General features: G+C 36.4%; 1 protein-coding gene across 7 annotated transcripts in view; it reads right to left on the reverse strand.

Annotated features, from left to right (window-relative positions):
- EYA1 (EYA transcriptional coactivator and phosphatase 1) overlaps window positions 1-16,356 on the reverse strand; it is an 89,890-nt gene that overhangs the window by 52,862 nt on the left and 20,672 nt on the right. For 2 of the 7 annotated variants that reach the window (XM_070747923.1, XM_070747920.1), the window contains exons 5-10: window positions 13,665-13,742; window positions 10,172-10,241; window positions 9,155-9,297; window positions 5,800-5,937; window positions 2,549-2,631; window positions 1,329-1,515 (exon numbers count right to left, since the gene is read on the reverse strand). In XM_070747923.1, coding sequence (XP_070604024.1) covers window positions 1,329-1,515; window positions 2,549-2,631; window positions 5,800-5,937; window positions 9,155-9,297; window positions 10,172-10,241; window positions 13,665-13,742 — 699 coding nt within the window. Of the gene's footprint in view, window positions 1-1,328; window positions 1,516-2,548; window positions 2,632-5,799; window positions 5,938-9,154; window positions 9,301-10,171; window positions 10,242-13,664; window positions 13,743-16,356 lie in introns of all 7 variants that reach the window. The other 5 variants (XM_070747924.1, XM_070747921.1, XM_070747922.1 and 2 more) reach the window with 3 other exon arrangements.

Consider the following 16,356-nt stretch of genomic DNA (forward strand, 5'->3'; position numbering starts at 1 on the left):
GAGAATGGCCACAGAATGGATGGAAATTATGTAGAAAAATAGGAAATGTAGAAGAAACATCATTTTTTCTTGTGTATAAGTTTCATTGTGTTCAATAAATTATGGTTGAAGAAAAAAAATGTGGTGCATTACTTTCTGGTGACCCTCGTATTTCTATTTATAGGTCTTTGTACATATTTTTTAGTTTTTTCTAGTTCTTTTTCTTCTCATCTGTTATCTCCTGGAGAACAAGTAAAAATAATAATCTTTTGATCCTAACTTGGTGGAATTACCGTATTTTTTGGACTATAAGACTTATCAGAATATAAGACGCATCTAGATTTCAATGAGAAAAACAAGAAAATATATAGTTTTTGGCCTCCGCATGTCTGTTTTTTCTTCTCCCAGCCCCTAGGAGTACTCTGAAGGCCTCACAAACCGTCTGCATGGCCTCACAACCATCACCCCCCCCATCTTGTCCCACATCCCTTACTCCCAGGAGAACTCTGCAAGCCTCCTAAACCCTCTTTACATCCCCTTTTCACCCAAAAGCCCCATTTTTGAGAAAAATGGGCCTGTTTTTGGTCTCTTGAACTCCCCACCCCCAACATCCTGTTTTTGCCCTCCCCAGCCCCCAAGAGCACTCTGCCGGCCTCCCAAACCCTTCAAGTGCCCTGTTTTTGCCAAAACAGGCCCATTTTTGGCAAAAATGGGACACGGGTGGGTGGATTGAAAGGCCAAAAAGATCCATATTTGGTCTATAAGACTAACCAAAAATTTCACCCACTTTTAGGAGGGGGGTGCATTTTATACTCCAAAAATATGGTAAATTTACTTTAAAGTTATACATATTGTAGCTTAAAATTTTGGTTGTGCTTGTAGTTCCATAAATAGAGCAGCCAGAAATACAATTCTATATTTCCCTCCTCTCTACCCGCCACCAGGAAAGCCTGTATTTAATGTTTTGTGGCCAAATGTTTTGCTTTTCTCAAAAATTGGTGTTCTGGAACTATTTTTATGAATTTATTCTGAAACAAATCTCACTGAGTTAATTTGAACATACTCACATACAGTATAACCAGCTACAAAACTGCACTCTTACTCTTAGCCCAGCACCTAAAATAGTTTAGATAAGGAAATCAGACTCTTTAAATACTATTCCTCATCTTGCAATTTTTATTACTGCAAACTTTGACTCATTTACAAAAAGCGTAGAAAATCATGCACCTGAAAATTCATTGCTATACAATTTACCTTCAACCCATCATTTCAGTACTGACAAAATAATAACATACATTTATCTTTATGCATCCAATTTGTTTATTGAGGTAATAAAATAGAACAATTACCTGCTGTAGGCTCTGTTATAGCTTGGTTTGTGATGCCAGTTGGTGGTTCTTGAAGTTGGTAAGTTGCATTGGAGGAAGGCGTTGTTGGGCTGGTGTTGCTGCTTGTCATATAATGTGGGGGATACGGAGAACTATTATAATACTGTGCATATTGACCCTGGCCAAAGGTAGGATAAGATGGATATTCCTATCAGACGCAAGAGAAATGTCGAATTACACTTTCTATCAGCGTGCAATTATATTTTATTTACTTGTAATAAAATCAAATTCTGCATGAATTCTAACATTTATTTTTAAGGAACCTTAGCCTTAAACAAATTATGGTTCTAACATTTATTTTTAAAGAACAGATAATTATAGAAACTCTTTAAAATTCTGTTGCTAAAATAAAAATAAACCACAAAGTTCTAGATACTGTAATATCAAATTGTGTTTTTTTGAGTGATGTACAGGTAGTCCTTGACTTACACCAGTTCATTTAGTGACCATTCAAAATTACAACAGCATTGAAAAAACTGATTTGACCATTTTTCACATTTATGACTGTTGCAGCATCCCCGTGGTCTTGTGATCAAAATTCAGGTACTTGGCAACAGACTCATATTTATCACCGTTGCAGTGTCACACGATCACGTAAACATCTTTTGCAACCTTCCGACCAGCAAAGTCTATAAAGTAGATTTGCTTGACAACCGTGTTTCTAACTTAACAACTTTGATGATTCACTTAACAAATGTGGCAAGAAAGTTTGTAAAATGGGGCAAAATTCATTTAACAACTATTTCACTCAGCAAAAGAAATTTGGGGCTCAATTGAGGTCCTAAGTTGAAGATCACCTGTACTTGCTTTGTAAACTTTTTAAAAAGATAACTCTGGCACCCCTTGATGGAAGGTGATAGAAGGAGAGCTATTCTATTAGCATACTGAAATATAATTGAGTATAAAAACAGTAATGCAAAGTACGCGCTTACGAATTGGTCAAAGTAGATTTCACCGCTGAGGAAAATGCTATGTTCACTTTTTCAATCAATTTCCACAATCCTATCACAAGTGTTCCTTTTTCTGCTTTTCTCTTTCCATTGCATATTCTTTTTGTGCCGTGTATTTAAGATTTTAAACAATGGGCAGGAGGTCAATGTTCATTCTTACAGAAAAGGTACACTGATACTTCAATAAAAAGTGATAAAGATATTTCAAATAACCCCATCTCTCATATTTACCTGCTGTGAACCATTGAATCCAGTAGAATTTGTAAGTGAATTATTTCCAGCATATATTCCAGATGATGTTGTGAAACTGCTTCCTGAAACAAAACATTAAAGAGAAAGCATATAAATCTTTAGTATAACTACATTCAGTCAGACTAAAACATGCCTAGCAGGGATCTAAAGCATATTTTGAATTTGAAATGTTCTGTTTCAAGATTTAAGAACAATCTTAAGATCAACATGGTTGTTCCACTCTTAATGGAAGTGTTGCAGTGCTGTTTTGACAATTCCATTTTGTGCTCAACATATTAGTCCCATTTGAACTTAAAAAAGCCCCCAAACAATTGCAAATCAGAAACAGAGCTATTCAAAGCTGAGAATAGTAAGAGAACAATCTGTTTTTAACTCAGATTTTTTTAAAAAAAGTTTATAATACTTTGAATTCAAATAGTGCACAACCCTAATATTTACTTCAACATACTGTTCTCATAGTGGTTAACCAGGGGACATTCAAGAACAAGACTATGTTAAAATTAATTTCTGATGATTCTGGAATAAACTAGATATTCAGAGTTTTCCACTTGAGCAGTTTAATACCATTATGTGTACCTTCTTGCTATAGAAAGAAAACGTTTTAGCTAAAGGCAAACCTGTGTCATGTCTAATAGTGGCACATATAATTACAAATTATTTTAGTGTTATTCACTATATAGCCTTGGGCAGCACTTTTCTCTTTCTTGAGAAATTACTGTTTCTCCTGATACACAAAGCATTATTACATGGCATTTCAAGTAGAAAGGCCACTAACTAAAAGGGTCTGGATACTACAATTCACTGTCAATTTCATTTCCCAAATAGACAGATGGCCTTCTTGTTTTAATGTTTTTGTCTACAAAGCTGTACTTCTTTTATGCCCAAAAGCTAATCTGAACATATGGATACTTAGAAAGAAAACATGTGAAGGATGGATTTTAAAAAAATGAAAAAATCTGTAATTAATAGAAATACTATAAATATTCAGAAAAGTTGAAATAAATAACCTTTAACTGTCTTATGCATTTGATAATATTGGCAGAAGGGATTGTGAAAAAGAAGAAAAACTCACTCTCTGTTGGAGCAATATTACATCTTTGACAAATTTGTAACTATTTTTAAAGCAAAATGATCTTATATCCAAAAATTAAAAGAGCTATCTAAATATAATGACACTGATCTATAATTCTTTATGCCTCATATAAATATTTTTCTGTTTCTCCTAATTTGCAATGATTCTGAAGAGATATTATCAGTCTTGAAATCTGTAAAGCACCAGTGCTCATAAATTAAGAATATATTAGCAAATATAGAATAACTATATGATAAAGCATTTTATTTATTTATTTATTGGATTTGTATGCCGCCCCTCTCCAGAGACTCGTGGCGGCTAACAGCGACAATAAAACAGTGTACAATAGTAATTTGGTATTGATGATTAAAAATCAATTAATATAAAAACCAAACATACATACATACATACCATGCATAGAATTGTAAAGGCCTAGGGGGAAAGAGGATCTCAATTCCCCCATGCCTGGTGGCAGAGGTGGGTTTTAAGTTGTTTACGAAAGGCAAGGAGAGTAGGGGCAGTTCTAATCATATTTTCCCCATCAAGATTAAAATGGCAATTGTTGAGCACAGATTAAATATATACTTTATTCTTAATTCTTAATTGTGGATTCTATGTGTGTTTTCTAAAAGGTAACCTCGACCTAGTTAATATGTTTAAGTTTCTATTCTTCATAATATTTCTATAATATGAGGGTTAGGGTTCATTCTCCTAGCTTATAGGTTGGTTTCCAAACATTTCATTACTAGAATAGGTAACATCTTCAGCAGGGTTTAGGGATATCAGTGTCAGTGTTCTGTATAACGGCTTCAGGTGTGGGTGTGTAAAGCGAGGATCTTGTGATGGGACAGCTCTGAATAATCAATGACTCTTGTGAAGTCTTATGATAAGGAGATTATATGGTTGTGTGAGTTGGTTGACAGTCGGTGCTGTTTCTAGTTGGCTGTGTGGCTGATTTGGATTTTGAAGGGTTCATAGGGTGACTGTAGCTCAATGTTGATTTTGCTTATGGAGTGCCGGGCTTTAATGAACTTATGACTGTGGCAGCTGGGAGTGTGACTGATTATTTTTGCATTGCTTCAATTGAATTGGTGCTGTTTGGTGTCAACGTAAATAGATTTGGGATCATGGTGTTTGACTGCCTGCAGGTGTTCATGGATTTTTAATTGATGTGATGTTTGTCCCACATACACCTGAGCTATAGATATTCGCAACTATTATGTCTGTAAGTGCTGAACCTGATCCATTTTAAATTTAGATTGTTTCTTTTCACTTCTCATTGTAAAAGAATACTCTTTTTAAAAAATACTGGCATAAAATATAGTTTTTTAGAAAAAATGTACACTATTGAAGACACATTTAATCTGCAATTGGTAATATATTATACTTAAACAAATTCCAAAGCTATCTTCTAACAGTCTTCGGAGAGGGGCGGCATACAAATCTAATAAATTATTATTATTATTATTATTATTATTATTATTATTATTATTATTATTAACTAAATTGTACCAACAAGTTAATTTGAGATATTATTTTTAATTTTCAGATAAAATCCCCCATACTTATGAATACAACTATCTCAATTTAGATTTATATTTTTTTCCACACTACTGTATTTTATTATGATAAAGATTTAGACATTTAAGAAATTGAATTCTAAAAGCAATAACAATTTTGAACATGTTAATATTGCAAAATCATTAAAACTGGTGGCTTCAATGAAAAATGCTTGTTCACAAACTGTATTCAGATATTCAGACACAAGAAAAATTAACTTGCAACAAGTCCTGTCCCACTTAACTATAATTTATAAATAGGTTCAGATAGTGTAGCAGTCAAACATGCATAAAAATGTTTTTATTTTGATTTTCAGAGAATAAAACTTGTTTTGTCACTGTTTCCACAGTGGTTAGAATATTTATAAACTGAAATACATTAATGGTATTTTTGTTGTAAATATCTTTGTTGTATTCATGTAATAATTTATGTTGACATATCGGGGCTTCTGTGGAATGACCTTATTTCTCAGTAACCAAATATAAAATATGTAATTGCATAACTGTCACCAACTGGTTCACTGAAAGAATTAAAGTTTGAATTTAATAAATCAAAACAATATGTTAAAACCAAGTGAATTATAATTGTGTATACAGACCTTGCATCTGGTAACTGTATGGAGCCTGTCCGGGTTGAGGAGTACTAAAGCTTGCACTGTAGCTCAGAAAGCCTGTCTGACCAGGTGACTGTGTTTGTGTCAATCCACCTTCTGTCTTGATGCCTGCCCACAATGCACCTAAATCAGTTAGTGATAGCAAAGCTATTTGTTCATTTTCAACACTTAGAGGGCATTAATAAATCACACAATGATCCATGCATTGAACTGCAACAGCATACTAAACCACAATTCATTATCTATTTCAAAGAATGTAACCATTATAATTTAAATAAACAAACAAACAAACAATAACAACAGAGTTGGAAGGGACCTTGGAGGGAGTGCCCCCTTGTCCTAGTATTGTGTGGTAGAGAAAATATTTTTTCTCTATCCACCTTTTCTATCCCATGCATGATTTTATACACTTCGATCAAGTCATCCCTTAAACGCCGTCTTTCAAGGCTGAAGAGACCAAGGCATTACAACCTGCTTTCATAAGATTTGGCTATTTTTTAAGGATTTTAAGGATTGCAAGAAAAATATGTACTGGAAAATAGTTACATCATCTTGAGACTTCTTGGAAATGCTTAATGAATGTGTATTGCAGCCTTGTAGATGACTTTCACTTTGTGGTTGGTTTCCATACCACAAGTCATTGTATTATATTGAAAAAACAATCTATTTGGAGTAAATAAACACAATGACTTGACATACAGAGGAAACTCTTCAAGTGGATCATGCCAATATTGTTTCAAGCTATACATGAGGTATTTTTGTGTTATGAATAGACTTCAAAGCTAAGACCTTCTTTGATGCTAATCATCTTCTCCTTGAGGTTTATTGAAAAAGGAAATCAGACATTATAGAAATATTATAAACAGCATTGGTTTAATTTTTTTATTTGATCCTGTTATTCTGTGGGATGGTTTTATTTCAAAAGATTTCCCTAATATTTTACTCTCTTCTATATCTTTGGAGAAAAAATATAAATATATTAGAATTTTTGTAAAGATAAAAATGAGAATTATGAGGATCTACACATGTATATTGAATCCTAATACAGATAAAATAAAGTTCTATTAAAAATGTCAAAGCTAGGATATAATGGAAAAAAAACCTGTGGAAACATCATAGATCAGAATGTTATACACTTCAATCATCTCTACTACCTTTCCCCATTTAATCATATCCTATTGCATAATGGAGGGAATGGAAAAAGATCCATTCAAAAATGCACCACATTAAATAAGCTGAAATCTATCTAATGTAAGATTTAAGAGTGGTTACCATTAGCGCTGTGATAATTCTAACATTTTAAAGGGCCTTCCTGCTCATCTAAGCCTTTTAGCCTCTAAAATTTATGCTTTTACAAAGGGATAGAAGAGCTTACTTCTTTTTTGCTATTTTATGTTAATTTAATTAATTTTATGTTTGAATCTAATCTTTATAAACACAAGACCAACAACAGGGCCACCACCTGTCTGCGAAGCATGTTTGAAGAAAGTCCATTTCAGGGCCTTTGGAAAAGTAATCCACCAGGATGAACAGCCCTTGGAGGCGCAGCAAGTGCAGAAGGAATTTCATGTTGTGGCATAGATCCTCTGGGTGGAGGGGCAGTGGGATGCCTGGATGGTAAGTATAACATTGGGATCATAATCCTGTTGCTCCAGAGTGGGCCACTCAGCCGCCAGGCAGTCAATTGGTACCATAGGGGATCCGGGTATATCAATGCTCCCTGGCTGAGTGTCACATCGGACAGTGGAATCCTCCATAGAGGAGCCACCAACAGGGCCTTCAGGTCCATGAAGCAAGGCAATATGGTGCCAGGAGAATTACCTCTACATGCTCTTCCAGGTCTTCTGGATGACCTGAGGCAGAATAGGAAGGGGGGGGTAAGGCATATAGAAGGGCCAACAGCCAATGTCCTCGGAGGATGTTCATCCCTCTGCTCCCTAGGATGGAAACTGAGAGAAAAACCTCAGCAGATAGGCATTCTCCGGGGTTGCAAGAATGTCGACCTCCAGAAAGCCGAAATGGCTCATGATGTCGTGGAAGATGGATGGGTGTAGGTACAATTCTACATGGTCCAACATTGTTAGACTGATCCAGTCTGTTTGGATATTGGAAGCCCCGGAGATAGGGTCCTCTGAACGTGAAGGAAGGTGTCGTTCTGCCCACAGACCCAGTCTTATCACCTCTCGCGTTAGAGTCCTGGAGCTGGTTCACATGGGTCTTGGCCATGGTATTGTCCATTAGGACCAGAATGTGTCTGCCAACCAGCAATCGTTGGAAATGTCTGTGGACCAAAATCACAACTTGAAGCTCCAGCCAGCTGATACAGCATTTGGCCTCCACTGGCAACCACTGGCCCTGAGACATGGGCCCTCAAGCGGTCAAGCTGGCATCTGTGTTGATGGTTGTTCTGTGCAGCTCATGGAATAGACACCCCCAGGACAATGCTGGCGAGCTCCATCAGGACAACATGGTTTGTTTGCAAACAAACCATATTCAAAGCAGCATGAAGCTAATTACTTCAACCTGATGATGGTGAATGTGATTTCGCCGAAATGTCACAAATACACTCAAAATAATTACATGGGATAAAACCCGAACTCAGTACAATCTACATGCATATACCCATGAAAATATATGAAAACAAATTATATCTATATCTATATGTATCTATCAGCAAAATATGTTACGTGTGTGTGTGTGTGAGATTTTTTTGTCGAGTCACTCATCACAGCTTCCTTTTATTCCCATATACTGTATATCATTTTGTACTTCTATTTTGGCATATTATTGATGTTCTTACATTGAAGGTGGCTTTTGTTCACCATTTAGCACAGCCTTGGCTGTAGATTATAAATTCACAACTAAACAAATATACTTGGGGCTGTATAAACCTTTCATATGTACAAATCCCGCTTTTTGAAATGTTAAAACAGTTGTATCTTTTGACAGATATGCACAACTGGGCTGCCATATGCTCCCTAACTCTATGTATGCAAAAAGAACTGAATCAACTTCCTAGAAAAAAGATGCAGCTGCTTTAACAATTAAAAAATGCATATATGTGCACCTGTTTATTCCAAGCCACTTCTTTTGAACAATGTACACAGCTTTAGTCATTACTTCAATTTAGTACCATAACTTGTTCAATGTACAGGTTTCAAATACTCAAGCCTAACTAAAATCTTAAAACTGCAAAATGTTTAGTGTTATATTTTTTTAATATCAAATTACTTTTGCACTTGTAAAACAATATTTGCAAATTCCGTTAGGTGCTTAAATAACATTTTTGCTTTTCCCACTGTAACAGGGAAGCCTGTTGCCATTTCCCACTTTCACTCACCATATGATGGGATTCCATAGTGTTGACCAGGCTGTGGGTATGTGGAGTAAGCAGAAGCTTGCTGCATTCCAGTGGTAAACTGTGTCTGCCCATATGCAGCCATAGTTTGCGAAGAAGGGGTAGGGAGAATGTGTGGGTATGATCTGCTGTTACAATAAAAATGATAGAAAATAGAAAAAAATATTTGCATTAAAACAACACAAAGAATGACATATTGATAAAAGTGCATGCAAGTACATTAATATAGTTCTATAGCTAAAGATTTATTATTATTTTGAAGTTCATTCTTTTGCCACAGGTAACTGATTTTAACTACAATTTAACAGATGGAGTGAATAACAGTGACACAAAGCTGAATATTGTTGTACATGCTCCTGGTCAGTTGGAGGATGATGAAGAAATGGAGGACTCTGATACAAATAGTGTTTATGAATTAGTGGCGGGCCAGGGGTTACAGGTAGTAGAACAGGTGGGAGGCCAGCCACAGGATGGGGCTATGAGTCCAGGATCTAGCAAGGAAGAATCAGATGTTCGCTGGGTAAATCCTAAATTCAGAAGGGTCCAAAAACAAAAAGAACAGGTGTTGGGAAGAAGATATTAAGGGGAGGAATGGGTTAAATACTGTAGTGATGTATTTGGTACGTCAGGGGGTCAGTGGGGAAGAAGGGTGGAGTTTCAATGTTGCAGAAGAGAAATATGGAAGTAAGCAAAAGTATTCTGTATTGATTAACAGCCAGTTCTGCTGTTTTACAATCATGCTGGGAGGACATAAATATTGTGAACTAGAGAAGGTTAGAAGGAATGTGAGGAATGCAATTAAGAAAGATAACGGGCTGAGAGAAATATGCTAGCATGAAATGTATTTGGATATGCAAGAGAAGAGAATAAAATGGAGTTTCTTTGTTTATGAAATGCTGCATTTAGTAAGAGTTATTTGTAATTGCTAAAGTTCTACCAGAAATCAGACCAGATATAACTTTTCTTCTTTTTTCTCTCTTTAAAATAAAGATATCTTACTTGGAAGGATATATCTGAGGTGGGGAAAACAGGTGAGTTTGTCTTGGGCTGAAGCCACTGCTCCCAATTGCTATAGGAAAAGGGACAAAAAGCACATGGAAGTGTAAGCAGATACACAGAGCATATCTAATCTAAATATTATTTTTGTTAGGAAACTTTAGCCATTTAACAATGTTTATTAAACTAATGTCAAATAATAATTTACTAAAGTCAGACTAGCATGATGACTCCCTGTATCTTATTTACAAATTATTATTATTTTCAATTGTTCCTAAGAGATCATTTATAACTTTTACTTCCAGTCATACTTGGCTCTATTTAATTAATGTTGAAATTACTTTTTTTCTTTCAACTTCACTCTTCCTTAATACTCTACATTTTATATGAGTGATATTTCAATCAGAAGCTAATGATCTTTACTAACAATATGTCTTCCTCTTTCTCCTTCAAACACTAAAAACCGATAGCTCAAAATAAACCCTTATTCATGTAAATGCATGATATCTTTAAAATCTTCACTTAAACCAATGTATACAATTCAGGATATTCTTTATATCACTACAGATTTTTAATCCATTACTATCTAAACCAAAGCTAAGGAATATTTTTCACCTAAGGGCCATGTATGTTGTATTTAATCTTCTTCAAATGGACCATAGAACTCATCAATCAGGATTTCCATTCAAAGCACAAAAAACTAGGTTCAAATTACTTTATTTATGAGACTCAGTTCTCCTAGCAAGTCTGTAATGCTGTGAAAGGATAGAGAAGAAGATGACAACCAGCAGCAGGATAGGTGCAATCGATTATACCAGCAATGAATGCACTTCTGGAAAACCTGAAGGTTAGGGTGGAGACATCATTCTCGTGAAATAAATCCATCTATGTATTTAACTGACACTAGCTTGATAGCACATATTTAAATTTTCTTTGAACCAAAATTGGCAGCACTAGTTTTTATAAACAGATTGGAGACATGGTGCAGAAATTCTTACAGAGGACTGGACAGCAACAAAATAAGCTATTTTTTTAAAAGAACAAATTCAGTTATGAACATAGCAGTATTTTAGTTCCTACATGTTCTATCTAGCTTTCAAGATAGCAAGAAAGTGAATGAATTGATTTCCCAAGCAGGATCTCTATTCACACTTTGCTGGTTTGCTACCAAAGAACTAATGAATTAGACACCTAGCGAACAGTATTCGAGGTTTTCCACTTTGCTTGCACACTATTTTACAGTAGCCTCCCAGGATGACAATGGTTCTTTTCAATGACATGTAAAAATCTAAAGATTAAGCATGGGTCCAGTCAACGCATTTACTACTGAAATACAGAAAGATATGCAGAGTATCTAGAAGCTACATATATTATCTTCAAAGAAAGTTCAGAGCCAACAGAATCTTAAAATGTAAGAATATTCAAATTGAAATGATGTAAACAACATATTATCAAAGGAAAATTACTTAGTCCTCCCAAAATATGCAGAAGCAGCAGGCCACACAAGCTGCTTGGTTATTATTCATGAAATTAACAAGAAATCATTCTCTAAAGTATCTGGGGCTCAACTATTTAATTCTTTATTCTATGAATATCAAAAAGTTTCCATATTATGTACTGCATTAGGCTGGCAGGTGATTACTTCACAATTTTTGTCACGAGAGATTCAAAATTAAACTAGATGAGATGAAAACTTTTTCTATTCCAGTATTCTGATCCCACTGTACTATGGATACATAAAGGCTTATGAAAAGGTTCTTAAGTGAGATAAACAAATGATACCATCCGATCACACCAGCAACTGACATTAAAAAAACACCCTTCTCATACTAGACCTAATCTATATTAAAAAGAATGGTCATTGATATTTTTTCTTCTATTCATTTTCTAACAAATGTTTAGGGCTGTCCATGTTTAGTGAAACCTATTACATTTTCTAGAATTAGATTCCAGAGTTTAGCTATACAGTGATCCCCCGGTTATTGCGTCCCCGACCATTGCGAACAGGGTAATTTGCGATTTTTTAACCCGGAAGTCAAAACACCATCTGCGCATGCGTGCCCTTTTTTCTATGGGCACGCATGCGTAGATGACGCCCGGCAGATCAGCTGCTGGGCGGCTTCCCTGGGTCTTCCCCCTCTTGCTGGCGGGAGGGCGAAGCCCCCCCCAGCACCCGCTCGCCCGCCCTTCGCCCTTCGCCCGGGAAGTTCGCCAGGAGTCAGCGGAGAACGGCGCGCCTGTTTTAAAACGATCGGAGCTTTCCAATGAGTCCCGAAGACAAACGCGGAAGTTTGACGTTTGTCTTCGGGACTCATTGGAAAGCTCCGATCGTTTTAAAACAGTTGCGCCGTTCTCCGCTGACTCCTGGTAAACTTCCCCGCTTTAGGAGTCAGTGGAGAACGGCGCGCCTGCTTTAAAACGATCGGAGCTTTCCAATGAGTCCCGAAGACAAACGTCAAACTTCCGCGTTTGTCTTCGGGACTCATTGAAAAGCCGCGCGGGTGTTTTAAAACGTCGCCGCCGACATGGGGGGCTTGCTAGCACCCCCCCAAACCCAGGTTGGGGGTTTGGGGGGTGCTAGCGAGCCCCCCATGTCGGCGGCGACGTTTTAAAACACCCGCGCCGCCCCCAATCTTCGGCTCCTCGCTAGCGCTGCGGAAGTTAAAAACACCATCTGCACATGCGCAGATGGTGTTTTTACTTCCGCAGCGCTACTTCACGAAAACCCGCTCGTTGCGGGGGGTCCTGGAACGGAACCCTCGCAACGAGCGGGGGATCACTGTATACTTCATTATGTAAAAACAAACCCTGTTATTTGTTCTGAAAATTGTATGAGAAAGGGAGGGAGATTCTTTTCATACTATACACAATACATGTCCTGCATGCCTTTCTTGTATTTTCATTGCATTTCATTCTACTTTGCAACTTTTCCGGCTGCGTGTTAATCTTTTTCAACAGCAATGGTTAGTGCATCAGTATGATTTAAAACTATTAAAAAATTGGCAGATTTGTTTTTTATTCTTCTCCTAATGATCCTGCAGCAATAAATCTGTTTTTATAGCAATCACCCCATGGAATATTTGCAACCTCCAAACTGTATTCCCTGCCAATTATTACAGATCCCAAGAAAGAAATATATATTGCACACATACATAGATGGATACACACACACACACACACACACACACACACACACAGAGGCTAGACTGCAGTATTGCAGGCTAATTCTGCCCACAACCTAGAGTTCAATCCTAGTTGACTTAGACTTTCATCCTTCGAGGTTGGTAAAATGAGGACCCAGATTGTTGGGAACAATATATTAACTCTAAACTGCTCAGAAATGCTGTAACACACTATGGAGTGGTATATAGGTTTAAGTGCTATTGCTATATAATCTTCTGCCATGGAAATAAGTTGTTACATATGTATTAAAACCATTATTTTTTTTATTTATGACCCAGATATTTAGATACAGTGAAAATATTTTCTTTCTTACCTGATCCTGAGAAATTCTCTAAAGATCCGTCTGTTGTTGTAGTAGCAATTTCACTGTTGCTCATTGGCTCTGTTTTAACTAAAAAAAAAAGGAAACCACAAATAACATGTGTTCTATATACCTTATTATTTGTGCACAAACCCATGCATACATGCAAAACTCTTATATACTGTAAGCATCTAGTGGGATCACATACAAAGATGCAACACATCATAAATCTCAACAAGTGCATTTATAGCATACAACTCCAAAAGTGTTTACCATATTTTTCAGAGTATAAGACGTAACATTTTCCTCTCTAAAAGAGGCTGATCATTTGGGTGTGTCTTATACTCTGAATGTAGCCTCTTTTCCCCCAGCCCTAACTAGCTGCTAATGATCTTCCCATCTCTTACCTTGCAGGCTCTTTCATTGTATCTCTCTGTGAAGAATATATTCCAAGCTCTAAGTCTTGCAGGATTTTTTCATTGCTCTAACTTGGTCCGAATAAGTTTCTTTCCAGCCCTAACCAGGTGCTAACCATGTTCCCAGCGCAAGAAGGTTTTCAAAATCCTGTCCTTGTAGGGGGGGTTTTTCATTCTCAATTTGCTTTGAATGTTTATTTCCAGTTATAACCAGGCGCTAACAATGTTCCCAGCTCTTACCGGCTTGCAAGCTCTTTCATTGTTATTCTCTGCAAATAATGTTTTCCAAGCCTTAAGTCTTTCCAGGGTTTATTTTCATTGCTCTAACTTGCTCTGAATAAGCTTCTTTCCAGCCCTAACCAGGTGCTAATAATGTTGCCAGCGCTTACCTGCTTGCAAGCTCTTTCATTGTTACTCCAATATTTTCCAAATACTAAGTCTTTGCAGGATTTTTTCCATTGCTCTATTTGCTAGAATGTTTCTTTCCAGGTGATAATGATGTTCCCAGTTCTTGTAAGCTCTTTCATTGTTACTCTTTCCAAATAAAGTTTTTTAAAAGCCCTAACCAGGGGATAAAATAATATGCTGAAGCTGACCAAACTAATGACGCTAGCCAGATGAATACCTGGTAAGCAGATTCTTTTGCCTATTTTTCTCCCCCAAAACAAGGTACGTCTTATACTCCAGTGCGTCTTATACTCCGAAAAATACGGTAAGTTAAAAATGAGAAAATTATTCATTAAGAATCAGTTAAATGACATATTATTTTCCTAGGGCAATATCAAAAGTGATGAACATAAAAGATAGTCAATATTCTCAAATCTGAACAGTATTAATAAATCCATCCAGTTGTAAATTTTATTTTCCATCCCTTTAATCTCTTTGCCATGCTTTTACCATATTGCACATATATTATATTGCAATTAGAACCCAGACTACTTTATTTGTTTATAAACTGCAAGCTTTTTCTTGTATGCTTCACTTGCTGAATACAAGAAATTTCAGACCATTTGTTTATTCAATATTATCTACACTGATCTACCGGTGTTTTTAAAGATTTCAGAAAAGAACCATTCCTATTCTATGATGTGACAAGATAAGTTAAAGAATGGACCGCGAAGGATTAGTAGATCTTCAAAGTCCCTCCCAACTGTTATTCTATTCTATTCTGTTCTTAGTCCTACTGTATTCTAATTTCTATTTCTACTCTATTATTATTATTTTTCATATGGTGTAATTTTACTAAATAACATCTGTATACGGGTGAGGAAGTCTGGCAGGCATCTGGGCTTCCCTCAGCATCATAGACAGTACCCATCACTTTCCATCTTCTGGGACAATAAAGTGCTCCAAATGGGAAAAACATGGGGAGGACCTGGCGCACTAGTAATGGCTTCTAAAACCGTTTACCACAGGTTCACATAAGGGTCCCAGGCAGGTGTGCAGATCCTCCCACTACCAGTGCTACTGGTTCTTAGAACCGAGCCAAACCCGGGAATAATCCACTGCTGTGGCACACATATGTGAACACAAGAACAAGGGGGCACAATCTAAGGTTAGTTTGTAGATGCTTGGAAATTTTGGAACAAATTTCCAGCAGACGTGATTGGTAAATCCATAATGACTGAATTTAAACATGCCTGGAATAAACATATATCCATCCTAAGATAAAATACAGGAAATAGTATAAGGGCAGACTGGATGGACCATGAGGTCTTTTTCTGCCGTCAATCTTCTAGGTTTCTATGTGCATTCTGTATGTAGAAGTGCATACAGTCTGTTGGGCTCAGTTCCTTGTTCTCACTTCATTGTAGGTCCAGCACCCTACATTCCTTGTTTAGATAAATCAAGATGAAGGCAATAATGGCAATTAAACGTGGTCTAGAAATTCTCTATGGCCCAATGTCAAAAGTAGGTTATACTGTATTTCTAAATATTTCCATTCTATTATATTATTTATTCCTGTTTTAAAGTTCTTCTCCTAACTGTAGTGCAGTTTCTGTTGTGACAAAACAAGCTCATTTATTTAGTTATTAAAACTAAAATAAAAGGCGAAAAGCTGTAGCTACTTTCTCTGTACATAAGTACAGTTAACTACAGTTATATTTCTCTCCTTTTTCAGTTACTAAAGTATATATTGTACTTTCTCTTAGAATAAAATCTCCTATTTCTACTGACTGGTTAGAAAATGAGGAATTGTTTTTATAGCTTTATTGACTGTCAAGGACCCAGATGCTTATGGGTACTGACAAACAAAGCCAATCACCATGATAATTTAATTTATTTAG

Source organism: Erythrolamprus reginae, chromosome 3, assembly GCF_031021105.1.
Source record: "Erythrolamprus reginae isolate rEryReg1 chromosome 3, rEryReg1.hap1, whole genome shotgun sequence".
Lineage (NCBI taxonomy): Eukaryota > Metazoa > Chordata > Lepidosauria > Squamata > Dipsadidae > Erythrolamprus > Erythrolamprus reginae.